Here is a 22,312-nt window from a genome sequence, read left to right as displayed (position 1 = left end):
TTCTCAATGGAAACTATGAAAGTCAGAAAATGAATTGTCCAAAATAATCAAAAGGCAGAGAGAGAGCACGCTAATTACCAAAATCAGAAATGAAAAGGGGGACATAACAACTCTTCAACGAATTGGTACAGGAGACCGCTTCCTGAACATAATACCAGTAGCACAGGCACTGAGCTTGACAATTAACAAATGGGACATCCTGAAACTGAGAAGCTTCTGTAAGGCAAAGGACACAATCAACAAGACAAAAACGCAGCCCACAGAATGGGAAAAGATATTCACTAACCCCATATCTGACAGAGGGCTGATTTCCAGAATTTACAAAGAACTCAAGAAGCAAGCCTCTAAAACACCAAAGGATGCAATTAAAAAGTGGGGTACAAAACTAAATAGACAATTCTCAATAGAGGAGTCTAAAATGTCTGAGAGACACTTGAGAAAGTGCTCAACATCTTTGGCCATCAGGGAAATGCAAATCAAAACAACTAAGATACCATCTTACTCCTGTCAGAATGGCTAAAATCGAAAACACCAACGACAATTTATGCTGGAGAGGATGCTGGTGGAAGTGCCAACTCTTACAGTCACTTTGGAAATCAGTATGGAGATTTCTCAGGAAAATGGAAATTAATCTACCACAAGACCCAGCAATTCCACTCCTAGGCATATATCCAAATGATGCAAATTCATACAACAAGGCCATCTGCTCCACTATGTTCATAGCAGCATTATTTGTAATAGCCAGAACCTGAAAGCAACCTAGAGGCCCCTCAACTGAAGAGTGGATAAAGAAGATGTGGTATATTTACACAATGGAGTACTACTCAGCGGAAAAAAACAATGGAATCTTGAAATTCGCAGGCAAATGGATGGCACAAAACGAAACCATCCTGAGTTAGGTAACCGAGTCACAAAAAGACAATCATAGTATGTAGTCATTCATATATCAGTTTTAGACATGGATCAGGGGAGTGCCAGTCTACAATTCCACTGATAGACAGTCTGGGAAACAGGAAAGAACCTAAGAGAGATATGCATGTACCCCAGAAAAGAGGAATGAGACAAGATCTCCTGAACAGATTAGGAACATGGCAAGGGGTGGGGGGAGTGGGAGCTGGGAAGATGAGAGGGAGAGAAGAGGAGGAGATAGTAGGTCATGGGGGGAAAAGGAAGGTTGAGTGGGGGGTAGGATAGGGGGAGAACAGGATGAGAAATATCGTAATAGAGGGAGTCATAGGTTAGAATACAGATCTGACACCAGTGAGACTTCTAGCGATGTACAAGGAGGACACCAACTGGCAAGCTAAGCAATAATTGAGAGACCACCTCGAATGCCCATTCCTGATAATGACCTTGATGTCTATAACCATCCTGGAGCCTTCATCCAGTCACTGATGGAAGCAGAGGCAAACACCCACAGTTAAACACTGAACTGAACCCATGGAACCCAGTGACACAGAGAAAGGAGCTATGAGCAAATGGGCAAAGAATGGGCTGGTGAAACCAGCAGAGACAGCTGATCTGAATAAGGGGGAACTCTTGGACCCCAGACTGACAGCTGGGAGGCCAGCATGGGACTGATCCAGACCCCCTGAGTGTGAGAGTCAGTGAGGAGGCCTGGGCAACCTATGGGGCCCTGGACAGTGGATCAGTATTTATTCCTGGCATACAAACGGACTTCGTGTGTCCACAAAAAAAAAAGGGATGCACTCTCATCCTGGACTCTTAGGGGAGGGCCTGGACCCTGCTCTGAACGAAATGACAGACTGTGGATATCCTCTATGTGGAAAGGAGTGGGGGATAGGGTGGGAGTCTGTGTGGGATGATGGGGGTTGCGGGAGGAGAAGAGGGAGAGGGAGCTGCGATTGACATGTGAAGCAAGCTATTTAAACTTAAAGTAATAAAAAAAATTACCCCCATAAGTAATCTTGGTCTTTACTCCCTAACACATATAAACACATACTAATCAATTGACATATGGATTATTTTCATTGAGAGGCTGTTCTTGACAATTGTATGACACCTTTTTTTTTTCGAAGTTCACAGCAGCAATTCACTTCTAAATTTCTTAGTGACTTTGTCAGGGTCTAATTTTCAAGGTACAGCTAGCTACCATAGTAACAACCTGGAATTTTAATCCACTAGTAAAGGGCAAGTCAGGTCATTGTTTAGGTTCCCTTCAATCTCAGAAATAAAAAGCACCATGAAAAACGATGATGATAAAAGCAGGCCCGACACAAAATTCCATTCCTATAACCATGAACTTATAAGAAGCATGTGTTTTTTGAAAGGTTTCAGATAATTCTGCAAGTATTTTAGACATCATTTTATTAACCATGTCCCGATGAATCATTATTTAAATACTAAGAAACTTAAGAATCTGGAAAATATATAACTGGGGTGTGACACATGTCAATATAGATTGAAATCTGTTGTTCTGACAGCATTACCAACTGATCCCTTGATTCCAAGCACTTGACACAACACTTTTGAAACATGATGTTAAACAGCAAAACGTGCATTCATCTATAAGCCTAAATGCTTAGAATTGAGCAACTGCCAATGCTACTGGTTCTATGACCTTGGAAACCTCACTGAACCTAGATAATGTGACTATCATTTCCAATAGGAGAAGGACATTTAAAATATTTGACTTGAAAGTCTGTGCATAGCCTCATCTGAAGACATTACAACCCATCAAAGTAGTCTGAGTAATGTATCGTCTCAGATATATCACCTTTGAGAGCTGAAATTTGAATAATTCCCACAAGTAGAGGCCATACCCCTTAGCCTGGAGAATTTAGTTAATTCCAATTGCAACAATTAAAATCATTGCATAATATTAAACAATAGAAGTAGCCTTATATGAGTAAACCAATATACCACAAGTTGTTTGAGTTCTAAATTCAAGAATCTTAGCATAAAATATCACTTCTCTTAAGAAGTAATTCTAAGATTTTCAGTAAGTCATTTAATTTCTTTGCAATGAAAATGCCTTCTTCATAAAATCTTATCTACCTCTTAGAATAGTATGTGGATCCAATGTGATTATATATGTGAATCTCTTAAATGGCTTGCTATGAAGAGCACCAGGCAGGCCTGACTTCTACATTAGTAGCTGCACTGGTTGTGTAAACATGCATGTTTGTTTGAACATCCCAGAGACCTGCAAATAAAATCATGGGAATGATATTGATTTAATTACAACAATATCTTTTAAGGTGTAGTTAAGAAGAAGTAACCTCTGCTTGTAAACTGTTTGCCACACAGTGCATGGAATTCAGTAGGTAACTTGAAGAGTTAGCTATAATTATCCAAGCCCATCACTTGTATACAGTTCATTTTCTTTATTCTTATACTATATGATTTATGAAAATTAGTTCCAGAGAATTTAGAATGATCCTTCCAATATCCAGATATCTTAGATAATTTTAGATGTTGTAAACATAAATTACTTTTAAAAAGCTTTTGGTTCCTCTTTGGAAAACCTAGGAATACTCCATGTAGTTAAAATATTGATCTACTTTGGATTTTTTCAAAAATAGGCAATGTTTTGCAGAATCAAGTAAGTTCAAATGGGGCTAGGAGAATTACAGTTAACTAAATCATTTCCTTTCACCCCTCCTACTTTTCCTTCCAATATGACTCTCTTAGGCACCCTGGTTCCTCCACTAAGGACTTAGTAGTGTAATAGAGTGTTATTGTGGCAAGTTATAGGTGTAGATACTCTACAGGGAAGCAAATGCAATCCTACTTCATCCCCTCAAGCCTCTTGGCAGCATCTTTGGGGATGTCAATCATAAAGCCTTGAGACTTTTTCCTTTTGTGCTTATTGTCAATATAAATGGATGAACCACAAAGAAAGGCGTTTGTTTGATTTTTCAACTGATTTCCACTTGTAATTGTGTGAGCATCTGTGGTACTCTACAAACACTGCTCCCCATTTGTCAGTAAAATTCAAAGGCTATTAGCAGCTCTGAAAATGTCAAGAACAGGATCTTTAAATGTGTCATTCCTAATAATGCCATTGTAGCAGAGCTTCTGGCTGCCAATGAGATGCTTTATAGAACAGAAAAACAAAATAAATTGCCTAGACGTAGGGATCATACCTCTCTCTTGTCATCTAGTCTGGTATAAGTTGGGTTTTCTCCTCTTTTTCTTTTTTTTTAATTTCTAGGAATGATCTATGTGGCATGTCTTCTCTCCTGCCATATTTTCTACACCTGGAGCTGGAAGACTTATCAGGATTCTGATTGATGAGTTCTGGACTTATAGTCATTTGGGAAATCTGGGGACAAGGCAGCACATTTTAATGGGCAAAACTTGTTTTCCCTTCTAGTCCTGGGCACTCCTTAGGTAGGAGAATTGGATCAGGTATCTTGCCCTTCCTATATCTGGTTTCTTCCTTCATGGATCTTAAAAAAACTTCTCTAATTGCTCACAGAAGGCTAATAGAGTAGATGGAAGTGCTTTAAAATTATCAGTCACAGTACACATGAAAAGCATCTCTTACGGCAGTATTTTCAAACAAGTAAGTGAAAAAGAGTGTGCATGTGTCCACACTTATCTTATTAGATCAGGCAGCATTAGAAGGTCCTCATATTCTAGAACAGAGAATGTGAGTGCATGTGTGCAAGCATGCATGTTATCACAGCACTCCAATAATGCTACTGAAATTATTTTAAATTTTCTCTCCTATTTATTCTGTGTAATCTAGCAGTATTACCTACTTCAGTCCTACTTACAAATTAAAACACAGATGAAAACTATGAAATATGCCACCGTGGTTAATAACAGATAAGGATATTGTTTTAATCTACCATGAGGATATAAAGCAACTTTCCAATCATCTAATAGGTTGTGATGCATAAAAGGAAATGGTTACCCATATCATAAAAGTAGAGCTGTGTACTACTTCTATCTTTGTTATGCTTTAATATGAAAATGGAGATTTCCAGAGAGAAATGTTTGCATCAAATACTATATCAATTCATCTTATGTAGATTTTTCTTGATGATGTAAGTCTCTTTCAGAAGTAGATCCTCCAGCTTCACTGTAGGGGGCATTTTTACAGTGATGCAATCTCTCTGCAGTCTCTGGGATGAGAAGATTCTGCTTCCAGTGTTTTCACATTGGCATGTGTTATGTAAGCAGTAGATGGAAGACTGAGCTCAGTAATGCTATATAGATCCCTGATTTTAACTAAATTGATGCCTACCATGTAGGTCTGAATTGAGATGAGGCCTAATTCTTAGTTAATATTATACATGACTTCAAATGACTACTTCCAAAGTACCCAAAGATAGACCTTAATGTAAAAAATCACATGCTCTGCAGTCAGTCTCAGCTTCATCCTTTGCAAGAGTTATTCTTTAGGTAACTTAGTCAATGATTCTAAGCTTTGGGTTTTGCTTTTGTAATGATGGTCAATACCATTGACTGGTTGTACATAGGAAAAGTGAACAGGAAGGCCTGGCACATATTAGATACTCCATAGTATGAATTAGTTGAGTTACTGGCATCTAATTTTACTGAGACAGTGATCTCCTTGAGAGAAAGATGGGCAGAAATTACCCTGAGTTTTACTATCTAACCCACAAATTTATATGTAGTTTACATATTTGTTAAAAGAAATGAAAGCCTTAATGGGTAGATGGATGAATGAATGAATTTAGATAATGATGCAAATCAAATAGTAGAGGTACCCAAATTTTCCCAAAGAGAGATGGAAAACCATTCTTCTAATTGTATAGATGTCTCAAAAATCCATCTAAAATATTTGAATGCTAAGGTAGTGTTTTTCCTATAAACAATACCACAAAAATCAAACATGGTCTTTTAACTACATTAGGTGAGTAAAAAGATGTGTGATTATGAAAGTAGAACTTTTCAGCTCATTTTAAAGGAGTTCCAGGTCTCAGTCTTGGCACCCATCAAGCCACACCAGCTTCAGCATGCCTTGATGTGAACCTTCCAAATGCTGATATTGCTTGTTGAAACATTAGCCAATATACAACTCTCAATATAAAATCCTCTTGACGCCTGATTACCCTTCTTAAGGACCACATGCTGCTTCATTTCAAACTGTGAATTACCTTTAATTCACAGCATGAGCAGACTGCCAAATTTTGTTTTTTCTGCTCCCAGGTGGCTGTCCTGATGCAGTGGAGAACTTCCAAAAATATATTAAGTTCTTTGGAAAAGTTTGGAAGATGTGAGGCATGGGGCATACAAGAGAGGTTAAAAACAAGTGTTGGCATGATTTTTAGCTCAAAAAATCAGAGTGGTTGAAACTTCTGAAAGTCAATACAATCACCATAATTTTTAGGAAATTAAGTTGTTGGGTTAACTCAAAGTGATTGTAAGCATTTATGAATTTCAAGTATCATATACTATATTTTATTAAGGATTAATCTGATTAACAAAATAATATTTTCCTGCTACATCACATAGCTATTTTGCTGCCAAATTACATCCAAGTAGCAGACCAAACATCTACTTAGAAAGAACATCTGAAATTACTGAAGAATGTGGGTTATTGCTGTGCAATAAGGCAGAGAAGTTCATAAATCTCAAATAAAATTCTCAAAGGAAACATTTTAGATGATGAAAGTTTTGGCAGAAGGATGGCTATGCCTGTAATGAATGTCAGATTTTTTGTTGCTGTTGCTAAATTGGTGAAAATTCATCTAAAAAATAATGTTTTGTTTCTGTCGGTTATAGCATTCTGAAAAACACATTCTCATAAACTTGCTATTCTCTATGGTAATGAAATCTTCCTAACATTTAGAGGGAAAGTTTAGAGATGATGATAGTTGAGTTAAATAAAGCAATTTTATCCAGTTTTGTATCTTACAAAGCAGAGACGTATAATTTCTTGTGGGGCCCATCCCAACCAACCAGCTTTACAACTCTCCTTAAAGGTTTGTATCAGGATAAAAAACTAATGCTCTCTCTCTCTCCCTCCCTCCCTCCGTCTCTCTCTCTCTCTCTCTCTCTCTCTCTCTCTCTCTCTCTCTCTCTCCCAACCTCTTCCTTTCCTTTATTTCTTTATTTTTTTCTTTTTTACAAAGTCTCATTTGAACCAGGCTGGCCTCAAACCTCAAACAAATGATCCTCTTGTTTTCACACCCCAAGTGCTGGGATTATGGGAATGTACGAACAAGTCTAGACAAAAAAGGCCATATTTTCAGTATCTAATTCCTGAACTCACTGGAGAACATGTAAAAGGGCCTCCTTGTAGGAAGTAGGGAAGGTTTAAATACCCAAAACCTCTTAGCCTACATTAAAATTATATTAACTGAAGAACGGTGTTTCTTGAATAGCCCTTTGTAGCCCCAAAATGCCTCTGAAATAAGGATGCATGGGTAATTCATCTTCCAATTGGACTGCATAAGCTTAGGGTAAGACACTGCATTATAGCTTCAGGATGACTGATAAGAACATCAGCACAAGTGTGCTCAAAAGTACACTGGTCATTATTTGAGGTTTCTGCCCTTCATATGATAGCATAGCTTACTGTCCTACTACCTAGAATTCCATGCATACAGTTGTTCATGCAATAAACATAAGAACTACACATATGGAAACTGTGGCTTGACACAGTAAATCTGACTTCAAATGGCCTGTCATCAATTATCTGGATTCATGTTTGTTTTCAAACACATAGTCAACACTATAAGTAGAGGTACTGGCTTTATGGCAGAGAAAAAATGGCATCATGATTCCATCTGACTTTATATTGGGGCTTGTATGGAAACTATCCAGACATTCTCAATAGCATGCCTTAAAACACAGAGTTGCTTGGATAAGAGGGGTTCTGGATGACTTCCAATTGAACAGAGTCCAAATGCTAATAACCAAGTTTAACAAGGGAACGTAATATCTGGAGTTGTTATCTTCTCAACAGTGCTCACAAAACAACTGAGTTCAAAGGCTAACTGAATGGACACTTATGGGTTCATGGAAGCTATCTAGAATTCTTCTCAGAGCAAATGAATACATTTCATTGTAGAGTGCAGCCTTCCTTCTAGCCTGGTTCCAGAGCCATATCAGTTCCAAATGAACACACAGGAGGCTATATTAATTATGAAGCTGTTGGCCATTTGCTTGGTTTCTTATTGGCTATCTCTACTCAAGTATTTACCCCCTAATTGTTCATCTAAGTATTTCTCTTACTGGAGAAAGGGGTCCGGACCTCTTATCCCTATGGCAGCTACATCGTGGCTGCCTGTGTCTCTCTTTCCCAGAATCCTAGTCTCCTAGTCCCACCTATCTTGCTTCCCTATTGGCCAATAGTGCTTTATTGACATATACACAGGACTTCCCCATCATTTCATCTGTTATTGTTGTTTTTAAATGCCACACCAACCTCAAACATTAAGAGGAAAGTAAATATGTTGTAGTGGTGAGTACTTGATGATTATAGTATGATCAGTTTGATGAAGCCACATAAAAATAGCCAAGTTTATTTTTTTCTATTGGCCCTTAATGTGTTCATTAAAAATCTACAAAGTAACATGTTATCTGGTGCATCCACTGAGAGCCTGAATCAAGTAAGTGATATATACAGAATGGCTATGATGTTTGTGTACAAATATACAACACTGAGAAAAATACTTTGACCTAACATGTTTTTCCCTATTTGAGGAACACAAGCCATTTATGGAGGAGATTAGAAACTATTGTATTTAGGAGGTTTGAATAAGGGCATTTTAAAGACTATAATATAACTCAGACTCTGAGAGGCTGATGAATGGCAGTGGGGGTGGCTGTCTGCTAGGACTTCAATCCTCTAGAAAGTATTAAGAATCAAATTTAAACATACTTTTATATAGTTTAATTACTAAAGAGAATGCTTATATTTGGAGTATAACAAGATTTTGTAGGGATACTCACATGTGTATACACATTTTCTCATTATGTTGCTTAATTTCCTTTAAGGAAACTTGTATTCTTTAAAATAAAGATAAATTACCCTGTGACTTAAACTTGCATATTCTACATTCAATATGTCCCCCTAAATACTATGATTGTTGTAGAGCAGAGGCTTCTAAATTCACACAGTCAGATTTCCTTATCTCAACCGGAGCCAGTAGAAGAGCTATATGTCAATAAATTAGAGCAAATGAGTGGGAAATATCTATTTCTCTAGGAGGCCAATTAAGTGCTGGGACTTGCTCATGGAAAGAGCAGCAAATGCTAAGAATATGGAGGCTGGGTAATTGCAAACCTAAACTCAGACCCACTGAGGTATGTGACCACAGGCTTGGTACCTATGTATGCAGTTCTTATAAACAATCCACACTTGAATGGAAGATCTGTATGTTGTCAAACAGGGAAAGCAAACCAAGTTGAACAAAATGATCTCACCAATTATGAGTCTGTTTTCCAAGGCTCTAATCTCTCTCCTCTGTAGTAAGTAGTAGGTCATATATCTTAGACATTTGCTGGTCTTGAGTATGTGTTTCTCATATCCTGGTTGTCTTGGGAATTACTTGTTAGCAAGTTCCAAATATTGGCAGTTGATCTACACTCAGAATATTCTTAATCACCTTCAGGATTACCATGCCAATTGGAAAATCCTAGAAGTTGGCATAAAAATATACCAAAACAAAATATGGGAAAATAATAATAATGGCTGAACTTATAAGCATTTGAAAGCTAAAATAAAAACAATTACAACTATGACCTTCCTTTCCAAAAGAAGGGAAGTATTCCAATTACAGTCTGACAGACAATATTTGGGAGAGGCTCATTCATAAAATGGACTTAGTACCCTCAAGTCTTGCTGACTCTTTTGCAGAGGATTTTAATCTTACCATCTGTACTACTATATCCTATGCTGTAAAATGATGTTCTCTGAAATGCAGCCTCCAATTTTAAGTAGCCATAGATGAATTTCCTTGTGTTTGGTTTAGGCTATTGAAATATTTCAATATATGGCATAGTGTTAGGATTAGATTATTGAAATATTTCATTATATGGGATATTTGGTATGTAGCATATTTTACAAGGAAATTCCAACGTACATGCTTTGGGAGTAACATAACTTTGCCATTAAAATACAATTTTATAATTTTCCTTGTTTATAGACCTGCATTGACTTCCCAAATGTGTTCTTATGTGTCTTGTTAGTTTTAGAAGAAAAATGGTTAAGTGGGAGTATCAATTTGGAAATAAGATCTATGGTTCATTAAGAACAAAAAGAGCAGTTCATGTGATTACTGCAAATGATGAAATGTATAATATCAGAGATTATTTTGATTTTTGCAATTCCATTAACGTGCCCATAACATCAAAAACATCGTTTTATTATTCCTGTTCCTTGTTTGTCTTGTCCTTTAAAATAAAAGACTCTTGGTTGTTAAAGTTGAGCTTTTAATTACAAGGTGCAGGTCAGTTCCAAAAGCAAATCAAACAACAGAAAAAAGGAGTAATGATCAGGACAGGGCCTTGAGATTTCATTACTACACTGAAACAAGAATATGGAATGGAAGTATCTTTGACTATGTCAGTGTCTCAGTCTATTTGAAGTCATTCTCAGTTGTATTATGCAATTATTCATGATCTTCCAAAAGGTAAGCAATTCATTTCAAGTGTGTCATTAGACCACTTGTGTGTCATAATTATTTCATTTTCAAAAATTTCAAGTACATATTATTATTTCCATTTTCTATAATTAGGAAGGAAAGAAGTTATGAAAATACTCTGTTGATATACTCTTGGAAAAGTGTATATTTTTCAAAATCTGCAAGAGTTAATCTCATGAAATTTGTCTTCTATAAACTCCTCCTCTGGTTAACATTAGTAAAAACTGAAGACAGTGCAGAGTGAATTGCAGGGCTCTGACTTTCAAACTTGGATCTGCTACCATAATATCTCTTTCTGACTGTTCTTGTTTGGTTGTAATATACAGATGACAGATAATCTGTAAACAATGGAGTCTTGGGCTAACTGGCTTTATCCAGTCACATTATCTTTGACATTCTTTGTTTGCCTTTCTTAGTAGCTGGAGCTAGCTGTTGTAGCTAAAGTTACATGAAGCTAAATACTTCATCAAAATGTGGGAAGCCAATATCTATATTTTTTTCACTGAAGTCACAGTTGTTTTCAGTTATTGATCTTGATTGTGTCTACACCTTAGAGAGCCAATTACTAAGTAATTTCAGTTTTACTCTTCTTGCTGATCACAGGAACTTTAAATGGTTGTATCTAGTCTCTCTCTGTATATATATATATATATATATATATATATATATATATATATGCATATATATATGCTATACTTCCTCAGGAAATGACACCATAAGGAGGTGGGACTTTGGAGATAGAATTGTTTCATAAAGAAGAGCCTTCATGAATAAAATTTGTGTCTTTACAAGATCCACTTCAGACAGACCTCTTGCCACTTCTACGGTTTGAGATTACAACAAAAATACAGCTATTTCAACAGATACCATTTCTACTGGTGACTTTACCTATGACTTCCTAGAATCTAGAAGGATTAGAAATCCAGGTCTCTTACTGATAAACTTCCCAACTTATGGTATATATGTTACAGCAGTTGAAATGTACTAAGGTAATGAGAATTTGATTAACCCCACTAACTTGAAACTGGAAATTAAGGTCTCTACAAGGGAGAAGTAGCTCAGCACTGTGGTGCTGTTTCTGTGCCAAAATACCCCAAAGAGGTCTGCTTTAGGAGGACAACTACTCACGACTTCAGTGGTACTGACTTTGTAGAAGCTCTGCTGGTTGGGTCACTCCACTCTGAATAGAAAGGACACAAACAATTACTGTTCATGCTTCTATTGTAAATGAGCATTCAGAATTTAATTACTTTGTGAACATGCAGCCCTCTCAGATAATTTCACAGCTTTCTGTCATAATAATAGATGAAAAATAGGAACTAGAATGATTAATCACCTAGTAACCTTTTGTTACCATTGTTCTTTCATGTTTTAATGACATTAAGCAGAAAAGAGAGAAAAGTAATGGAAGCGAGAATATGGATGGCTGACATAAGAATGAATTAAGAAAACAAAAACTAAAACTCCTTACTTTGTAAGGTGAATCCTGGAGTCAGGTGCTGAGATTCCTATAAGGGAAAACATACAATATAGACATTACTAGAATGATATGGGGATGAGGGAGTTATCTGTTACTGCTGAGGATATAAAGTTACTAATGTTTGCAAACAAGAAATCACTGTTAACAATTATATAAGTTAAACTTCTGTGTGTGACTGTTTTTTCCCATTAACCAAAGCTGCTGCCACAAGTTAAAAAAATGTCACATTTAACTAAATAAAAGTAAGGATCATAGCTATTTGGATCTGTGTCTCATGTGAGAAAAAATTATCCATATGTGTAAAATTCTAGGGTATAATATATCACTTAGCAATGACGCCTCTAAGAAAGTCAAGGGTACATGGTTCAACCTAACACATGACCATGGTTTTTATAAAAGTGTGAAAATTATTGTAATTAATAAATACATCGTTTCTCCCTTGGTTAAAAAGCACTTTTTGAATGTAAAAATTTTAACTTAGTTCAACAAAGGTGTTCATAAACTTTATTACAAGCCTGTTGAGGAACAGAAGATAATTTGAAATATGTTAGTAGACTATATTATTTAAAGGATTTATATTTTATTTAAAAATCATCATTCACAAAATTCATTCACTGTTTTGAGAAATCTAGACTTACACTTATGAGTCTTGCTGGGAGTATGACACACCTATGCAGATCTTAACAAATTCGGCAGACAAAAGCGTTACAGTAATGCTCAGGAGTGGTTTGAAAGAGAATGTTCCCTATGGTCTCTGGCACTTGAGTACTTTGTCCTTAGTTGGTGGTGCTGCTTAGGTAGGTTTAGGAGGTGTGTGGCCTGCTGGAGGAAGTATGTCACGGGGAGTAGACTTTGAGATTTCAAATCCATGTGCTATTACTAGTTCACTCCTTAAGGTTGAAGGTAAGAGTTCTCTCATCACTAATACCTGCTTGCTACCATACTCCGTTGCCATGATGGCGATGGATTTTTATTCCTCTGGAACCATAAGTCCAATAGACTTTTCCTTCTTTACGTTGCCTTGGTTAAGGTATTTTGTCATAGCAATAGAAAAGTAACAAATATATCGGACCATACATAGTAGTGGGGACTCAATAGACAAATGGCAAGGACTACAGATAAAAACCAGAGGCAGCTAATTCAAGCAAGGTCCTGGTTTCCATCACCAGCACTGCAAAGAAAGCAAATACAAAATTGGCTTTATCAGGGTCATTGCTTTGAGCAATGTATTTATTAGGGTGAATCTTATTCTACATAAAAGAAAAAAAGAACACAGAATAATTTGTCTTTTAAAAAAGCAAAGAACCACATGACTGTGATGCACTTTATCTGAAAGTGAAGTTTTCAGTGTATTTATTGTACCTGTTTCACAAGAGGTTTGAGTTCTGTGCCGATTACTCTAGAAAACTACAATTAATTAAAAAATAGTAAGAAAATGCTCTCAGCTAAAGATTATCATTAATTCATGCATAAATTTTACTTCTCAAAGGCTTCTAAAACTGATAGAGACCTGCCTTTTAAATATTTTTGTTTGGGACTATACACCTTGTCAAAAACCCATGGGTTAAGAAGGTTATTGGCCCTATGAGTCAGCTTACTATCATTTAGTTAAACTGATAAAACACCAAACTGTACTCTACATTCTTGATTTAGACAAATGCCACTCCCACACATCTTTAATTATGGAAGCTTATTTTGCAATGAGCAGTGGTGCATACAGAGTCATGGCTGCCCAAGTTATTTAGAGTATTGACAGTTGAATAGTCAGTCTTAACAAGACATTTGTAACACCTTCTCAAAAGTACAGGGAACATTCAGAAGAAGATGAAATATAGTAAGAGTCCCAAGATAGGGAAAAGGATGGTGGAATGCTATCTTCAAGACACAACACAGCCATTGCAAACAAAATCTCATAGCAGTTATGGTTGTCTACATTGGCCAGTACAAGACAGGTCAGTCAAAAGCAAATTGTCTATGGGGGGAGGTGCCATGGACCCCTACCTTTCCCGCTGAAGTATTGGCAACTGATGGATTTTAGGGGAAGGGCAGTCATTACCTTCACTCCGGAACCAAAAAATGAACTAACAGGTATCAAAAGAACAGCTTTTAAACCTGCTTCTACACATTGGTTCTTGGTTACAAATAAAAAAGGTGTGAATATAGGAAAAGGATCTATACGGAGGATATGAAAGGAAGATAAGAGAATTGAGGGCTGGTGAGACTAAGTACAATGCACTATATACACATATGCATGAAATTGTCAAAAACAAATTTAATCAATAGAAAATGAAAATAATGGAACAAACACAGAGCTAAAAACTGTGTTGCTGTATACTGATCTCAGGATTTATCATTACATTTTTATACATATATATCATTGTAACTTTCTTATATTTACATCCTCACCACTGTTGCTTGTCTCTCTGTCACTAGAGCACTAACTGCCTTTTGATGAAAGGTCTCTAAAATTTTGAACAATCAGATTCTAATCCTTAGGAAATTACGCACGGCAAGGAAGGAAATTTATTTGTGGAGGTCATATCACTGGTAAAGATCAATGAGATGTGAAAATTAATAGCACAAGAGTCCAGGTAAAATGGCATAAGAAAGCACACAAGTCTATGGCCATTTGATGAGGAGGCAAACATGCTTCTTATCTGTCTTTTTATCACCTGAGGGCACAATTAAAGCATACTGTATCATTACAGCACAATACATTAATTGGTAATGATAATGATATAAAGGTTACAAGGAAAGAACATTTACCATAACCTTATAAAGATGGCAGGAAAATATTAACTACACTTCAAAATAATTTCCCATCAAATGAATTCTCTGAAATTAACCAAGAATTTCAATTATCAAGAACATCTTTCTTAGATACATAAAAAATTATTTGCTAGCTATTTGTATCAGCTTAACTTCAAACAAGAATTTCCATATACTCTTTCTCTAAAGGATATTATTACAAAGATGCAGGGCAAATTTAGACATGTACACCTTTAGGAAATTAAACACAGGGTCTAAATTCAATCCAAACACATATCTGATAGGAGAGTAAAATACAAGGTCTTTGTATTTGTCCTGTAAATTTGTTTTTAAAGTGATCGTTATACTAAAAACAATTGGTTGTTTCAGTGCACCAATGTAGTGATGCATGCAGCAAATAGAAGGAGGAAGTCATTCCACAAATTTGTATTACTGGTTTTATATATTCTTGACATTGATTTAATGCTAATCTAAATAAATCATTTTTAAAAAGGTATACAAATAAAGAAAACTTTTAAATGCTGCCAAAGTTACTGTATATAAATATACAGCCTTAATTGTATTCATCATGGTCCTAGAGAAAATCTATATTCATATAATAATTGTTACTCTATGTGGTGTTTAAAAATTCACCAGACTTCTAACTCAGTATTTCTTGAACAGAAATATTATATATGCCAGTACATAATGAGGCCAAACTTTATTCACAAACTCATGTAAGGTTCTTTTATATAACCCCCTGAATGATAATCATGTAATCAGAAGATCCTATAAAATCCAGATTTTAGAGTATCGGCTAACTTTTTCCTTGAAGTACAGTAAATATTTTTGGTTTTTGGAAACATAGGTCATTCTCATCATTGCTCAATTCTGCCAGTGTAGTGTAAATGACTGTGGCTGTGTTCCAAAAATAATTGGTTTATAGACACATTACTAACAACATTGTGTTATTATTCTTTTGATTTTATTTAAAATTTTAGGTTGTAAAGACCCAAGGGATCCAGTGTCATCCCTGTTCTAGAAACCGTGCCTATGTTAGCCTTCTCCCAAGGATATTGTTGCTCTCTGGGTTCTATTTAGCATATGTTTATTCCTGTCTTTGTGGGGATGTATATTCTCTATAAGAAAATGGGTATTTTAAGTTTGTAACTGATAAGAAAACTTAAGCTTACAATTTTTAACTGTGGGAGATTGCAGGACCACTCCCGCCCCCATTCAAGACAGAGGTGTGCTCCAGCCCCCACCTCAGGCCCGACTTCCATCTGCTTGCACCCTCTGGCATCTTCTGACCTGGGGACTGAATACAGAACAACCACCCTTGGCTCACCAAGCAACCTTGAGTCTGCTGATGGCACTGATCTAACCCAGCTCTGCCACACCGGGAGAAGGAGATATTCAAACCTGCCTATGCCCACCATGAGACCCATCAGAGTATTGGGCCTGAGTGAACCCAGCAGAAGAGAACCTTGCAATCAAACCCACCAGGAGAGAAAGAGACCCCACCTGTACATACTGGAAGAAGGGATAGGAAGACGACAATATAAGAACACATTCAAAAACAGAAGAACTAATATGATGCTGCCAGTGTCTAGGCATTCTACACCAGCAAGACCTGAACATTCCAACACAGATGAAGCAGAAGAGAATGACCTTAAAAGCAACTTCATGAAGACAATAGAGACCCTAAGAGAGGAAATGAGAAAATCCTTTAAAGAAATGGAACAAAAGACAAACCAAAAATTGCAAGAAACAATTCAAACAGTACAAGGTTTGAAAGCTGAACTAGAAACAATAAAAAACACAGTCTGAAGGAGTATTGGAATTAGAAATGGTGAGTAAATGATCAGGAACTACAGATGCAAGCATAACCAACAGAATACAAGAGATGGAAGAGAGAATCTCAAGTGTTGAGGATACACTAGGAGAAATAGATTCATTGACCAAAGAAAACAAATCCCTAACAAAATATTGAGGAAATATGGGACATCATGATAAGGCCAAATCTAAGAATAATAGGATTAGAAGAAGGCGAAGAAACCTAACTCAAAGGTGGAGAAAGCATATTCAACAAAATAATAGAAGAAAACTTTCCCAACCTAAAGAAAAACATGCCAATGAAAGTACAAGAAGTCTACTGAACACCAAATACAGTGGACCACAAAAAGTTCCCTCAGCACATAATAGTTGTAACACCAAACATACACAATGAAGAAAGAGTATTAAGAGCAGCAAAAGGAAAAGGCAAAGTAACATATAAAAGCAAACCTACCAAAGTCACATCTGATTTCTCCATGGAAACTCTGAAAGCCAGAAGGTCCGGGATAGATATTCGACAAACACTAAGAGACCACGAATGCCAGCCCAGACTACTATACCCAGTAAGGCTTTCAATCACTATAGATGGGGAAAACAAGATATTCCCTGGAACACCAGAATTTTTAAATCTACTAATTATTTTATTGACAAGAATGATCAAATGTTACAAGACTCCACAAGCACATATAAGGCAAGGCAATGGCTGAAACCTACACTGGCAGATTCAATTGCTGTAACTCTTGTACACATGTTCTGAACCTGCTTTCCACAAAAAGTAATCTTAGTTTTTCAGACAAAACCAGATTTAAACAATACATAACCACTAATCCAGCCCTACAGAAAGTACTGGAAGGAAAACTCCAAACTAAAGAAGTTAACTACACTCACAGAACATAGACAATAGATAATCCCATTTTTCCAAAAGTCAAAAGAAAAACCAGGGCAAATCCATATACAATACCACCACCAACAACAAATCAAGAACAAAAAATAATTAACTATCAATGGTCCTTAATTTCCCTTAATACTAATGGTCTTAATTTGCCTATAAAAGACACAGACTAACAGAGTGGATGGGAAGACAGAATCCATCCTTCTGCTGTATGCAAGAAACACACCTCAATTTCAAAGACAGACATTACCTCAGAGTAAAGGGTTGGGAAAAGATTTTCCAATCAAATGGACCCAAGAAACAAGCTGGTGTAGCTTTCCTAGTACCTATCAAATTAGACTTCAAATTAACACCAATCAAAACAGATGAAGAAGGTCATTTCATATTCATCACAGGAAAAATCCACCAGGAAGAAGTCTTAAATCTGAACATCTATGCCCCAAATACAAAGGCACCCAACTTCATAAAAGAAACATTACTAAAATTGAAAGCACACATAAGACCTCACACAGTTATAGTGGGTGACTTCAACACCCCACTCTCACCACTAGACAGGACCACCAGACAGAAACTTAATAGAGAAACAAAGAACCTAACAGAAGTTACAACTCAATTGGATTGACAGATATCTATAGAACAATCCATCCAAACACAAAAGAATACACCTTCCTCTCAGCACCACATGGAACCTTCTCTGAAATCGACTATATACAAGGCAACATAGTAAACCTCAACAGGTACAAAAAAAACTGGAATAACCCCCTGTATCCTATCAGACCTCCATGATTTAAAGTTAGAATTCAACAACACAAATTGCAGAAACCCTACAAACTCATGGAAATTGAATAATGTGCATTTGTACAATTCCTGGGTCAAAGAAGTAATTAAAGTCTTCGTAGAATTCAATGAGAATGAAGAAACAACATACTCAAACTTATGGCACACTTTGAAAGCAGTATTAAGAGGAAAGTTCATAGCACAAAGTGCTCATATGAAGAAACTGGAGAAGAGTCACCTTAAAGAATTAACAGCACAACTGAAAGCTCTAGATCAAAATGAAGCAAACTCAGCCTGGAAGAGTCACCCAGGAGGAGTAGATGGCAGGAAATAATCAAACTGAGAGAAGAAAGCAATAAAGTTGAAACAAAGAAAACAATAAAAAGAATCAACATAACAAAGATTTGGTTCTTCAATAAAATCAACAAGATAGACAAACCTTTACCAAAATAACCAAATGTCAGAGAGAGAACTTGCAAAGTAACAAAATCAGGAATGAAAAGGTGTGCATAACAACAGACACTGAGGAAATCCAGAGAATCTTCTAGTCATACTTTGAAAACCTGTGCTACACAAAATTCAAAAATGTAAAGGAAATAGACAATTTTCTGGATAGATATCACTTACCAAAATTAAATCAAGAACAGATAAGCAATTTAAACAGGACTATAACCCCTAAAGAAAAAGAAGCAGTCATCAAAAGTCTTCCAACCAAAAAAAAGCCCAAGTCCTGATGGCTTCAGTGCAGAATTCTACCAGAAATTCAAAGAAGGCCTAATTAAATTACTCTTTAAAGTGTTCCACAATATAGAAGCAGTAAGTTCGTTGCCAAACTCTTTTTACCAGGCTACAATTACCTTGGTACCCAAAACACGCAGACACAACTAAGTAAGAGAAATACAGTCCAACAACACTCATGAACACTGATGCAAAAATACTCAGTAAAATACTGGCAAATTGAATTCAAGAAAACATCAGAAAAATCATCTACCTTGATCAACTAGACTTCATCCCAGGGATGCAGGGATGGTTCAACACATGAAAATCTATTGGTGTTATCCACATTATAAACAAACTGCAAAGGAACAACCACATGATCATCTCACTAGAGATAGGGGGTGATTTCCAACATTTACAAAGAACTCAAGAAGCAAGTCTCCAAAGAACAAAGGATTCAATTAAAAAGTGGGGTACAGAACTAAATAGAGAGTTCTCCATAGAGGAGTATAAAATGGCTGATAGACAATTAAGAGATCAACATCCTTAGCTATCAGGGAAATGCAAATCAAAACAACTCTGAGACACCATCTCACTTCTGTCAGATTGGCTAAAATCAAAAACACCAATGACAGTTTTTGTGGGAGAAAGGGGAACACTCCTCCACTGCTGGTGGGAGTGCCTATTTGTTCAGTCACTTTGGAAACCAGCACGGAGATTCCTCAGGAAAATGGGAATCAGCCCACCACAAAACCCAGCCATTCCACTCCTAGGCATATACCCAAAGGTGTGCATTCATACAACAAAGACATCTGCTCCACTATTTTCATAGCAGCATTATTTTTAATAGCCACAACCTGGAAGCAACCTAGATGACCCTCAACTGAAGAGTGGATGGAGAAAATGTGGTACATTTACACAATGGAATACTACTCTGTAGGGAGAGATCTTACATACCCATAGGGCTGAACATGCCCATTTGGGCAAGGTCATGGTTATGTAGAACCTTCGGGGGATAAAAGAGCTGGGGGAAAAGAGAATCTCACTTTGGGTTCCTGTTGCATCCTAGAGAGCAGTGTGCGGACCTTTGGTTCTCTACTTTCTTGGCTTCCCATGTAAGTGACTTCTCCCTCCAGAAAATATCATAGGACATTCCTCCCCGCCCTCTGCCTCCCTCCCTGGCCAGTTGCCAACTGCCAGCCCAATTACCTGGTCTATGGCCCCGTATGTCTCAGTGCCTCAGGAGTAGCCCCTCTTAATTTACCGGGGTTTCCCAACTCAGTCTAGTTCTGCTGAGGCACACTTCTCTTCTGCTGAGCAGGGTTCCATCTCCTTTAATCTCTAGTCACTCCCTTCTCCAGGCCAACACGCCCCATCCCCTCCACTGCTGCCATGGAACCAGTAGAACCCCATGAAAGGAGCCAAGGAGCTGACTGAGTCCACCCAGGAGTAGCTGCACACACCACGACCCAAAAGCCTTGCTGTGTTCAGAAAAGGCTTGGTGCAGCATCTCCTTTGTTGTCCGGCCATGTCAAAGACAGCAGGCATTCTCTAACCACCAGCAATTCCAGAGCCATCAGGTCTCTGCAGTCCTCTTGCCCACCTAGAAGTCAACACTCATGCTGTGCTAGCCCAAAAAGCCCTGGTTCCCAGGGAACTTGAATGCCCCTGAACAGTTGCCAAACACTGTGACTTCCCCTGGCTGCCAGCTGAACCTCTCTTGGCGGTTGCTGAAAAGACTGTCCTGAAAGCAGCACCGTGAGGCATTTGTTTTACTTCCTGTAAGGTTCTGTAGCACTCCATACATACAGGTTCTTGCAATCTGCGCAGGCCTCTTTTCCCTTCCTTTTAACAAAATCTTGTTCACTAAATTTCTGTACAAGCTAATTAGGATTTTTCAGATTCCACTGGGAAAATACAAAGCGGTACACCTTTGCCACCTGCTGGCCAAGTATAGTTACTGCAAGTAAAAAAATCCAGACCTCAACCTGAGATAATTGGACAAAAGCTTTGCATTCTAGTACTTTAAGCTGGTGATAAGATTACCTACTCTATACCACAGCAGATAGTCTTACGATTCAGAACGTTAGGGATCTCATTGCTTATTTCATGAATGACATCCTGAGAATTATGACATGCCCCAAATATATTTGTGTCTAATGCTAATGATTAGCTTCATAATTCATATAATATCCTGGAAGAGAATCCTTGATAACAAGGCAGAAAGTAGGTAAATTCTGCAAACTATTGGGAAATTAGAAACAAAAATTCAAAATCTTCAGTTCAACGGGGAAATGTCTAACAAGGTAGATAACTTAGAACTACTACCCTAGTGACCAAAATAGGATCCATTCAGGTGGACATTATCAGACTGGCAGAAACAACTCATTCCATGTCTGATGACTCGCTTTATAGAACTCAAAGACTGGAACATAAGATTGGTGAACTTACTGAAACAATTCATTTCATGTCTGAGGATAATGACCGGCTGTCAGATAAAACACTGTTCCTAGAAGGCAATTTACATGTCATTCAAATAATATCCAATGATGAGAATATTAAATGATTTGGAATCACATATAAATGATGAATCCAAGAAACCAACAGAGTCTATGAAGTCCTTAGGAAAATTCAAGCACTCAGAGAAACAATGGTTAATAGGCTGCAGGTCTTAGACGACCAACAATCTGATATATTAGAATCAGATGACTAGCAACAGGTAATGACCAATGTTTACCTATACCTCTCAGATGCCAGGAAGATCTTCCTAATGTTGTTATGCCCTCTGTAATGGTCTTCCCAGTATCTATGACTGAAAAAAAAAAGCTACGAAGAATCATCCAAATTGTTTCGTTGCTTACCAATGGGAACCAATACAGATGAAAGACCTAGAGGGAATCAAACAAGCCATTGTTTCTTATGGTATTCACTCTCCTTATGTCAGGGAACTTCTGAACTCCTGGGCAAGCACAAATAGAGTGACCCCTAAGGACTGGAGTCAATTGATCTGAGCTGTGCTAGAAAATTCTATTCAAATACAATGGAGAGCTTTTTTTTCTGATAAATTCTTTTTTTCAATTTTTTTTATTTTAAATAGCTTGTTTTACATGTCAATCCCAGTTCCCTCTCCCTCCCCTCCTCCCGCACTCCCCTTTCCCCCGACCCTCCCACCCTATTGCCAAATCCTTCCACATAGGGGATATCAGAGTCTGTCATTTTACTCTGGGTAGGGTCCAGGCACTCCCCTAAGAGTCCAGGCTGAGAGAGCAT

The 22,312-nt window shown here is 37.3% G+C and overlaps 1 protein-coding gene across 3 annotated transcripts in view; it reads right to left on the bottom strand.

Annotated features, from left to right (window-relative positions):
- Aff2 (AF4/FMR2 family member 2) overlaps positions 1 to 22,312 on the bottom strand; it is a 514,115-nt gene that overhangs the window by 130,742 nt on the left and 361,061 nt on the right. For all 3 annotated transcript variants that reach the window (XM_005085893.4, XM_040744698.1, XM_013125099.3), the window contains 2 exons: positions 12,064 to 12,100; positions 11,739 to 11,772 (listed from right to left, as the gene is read on the bottom strand). In XM_005085893.4, coding sequence (XP_005085950.1) covers positions 11,739 to 11,772; positions 12,064 to 12,100 — 71 coding nt within the window. The remainder of the gene's footprint in view (positions 1 to 11,738; positions 11,773 to 12,063; positions 12,101 to 22,312) is intronic.

The sequence above is a fragment of the Mesocricetus auratus genome, unplaced genomic scaffold (assembly GCF_017639785.1).
Source record: "Mesocricetus auratus isolate SY011 unplaced genomic scaffold, BCM_Maur_2.0 Super-Scaffold_100003, whole genome shotgun sequence".
NCBI lineage: Eukaryota > Metazoa > Chordata > Mammalia > Rodentia > Cricetidae > Mesocricetus > Mesocricetus auratus.
Note: the sequence above shows the minus strand (reverse complement) of the source record. Positions and strands in the feature narration are given on the sequence as shown.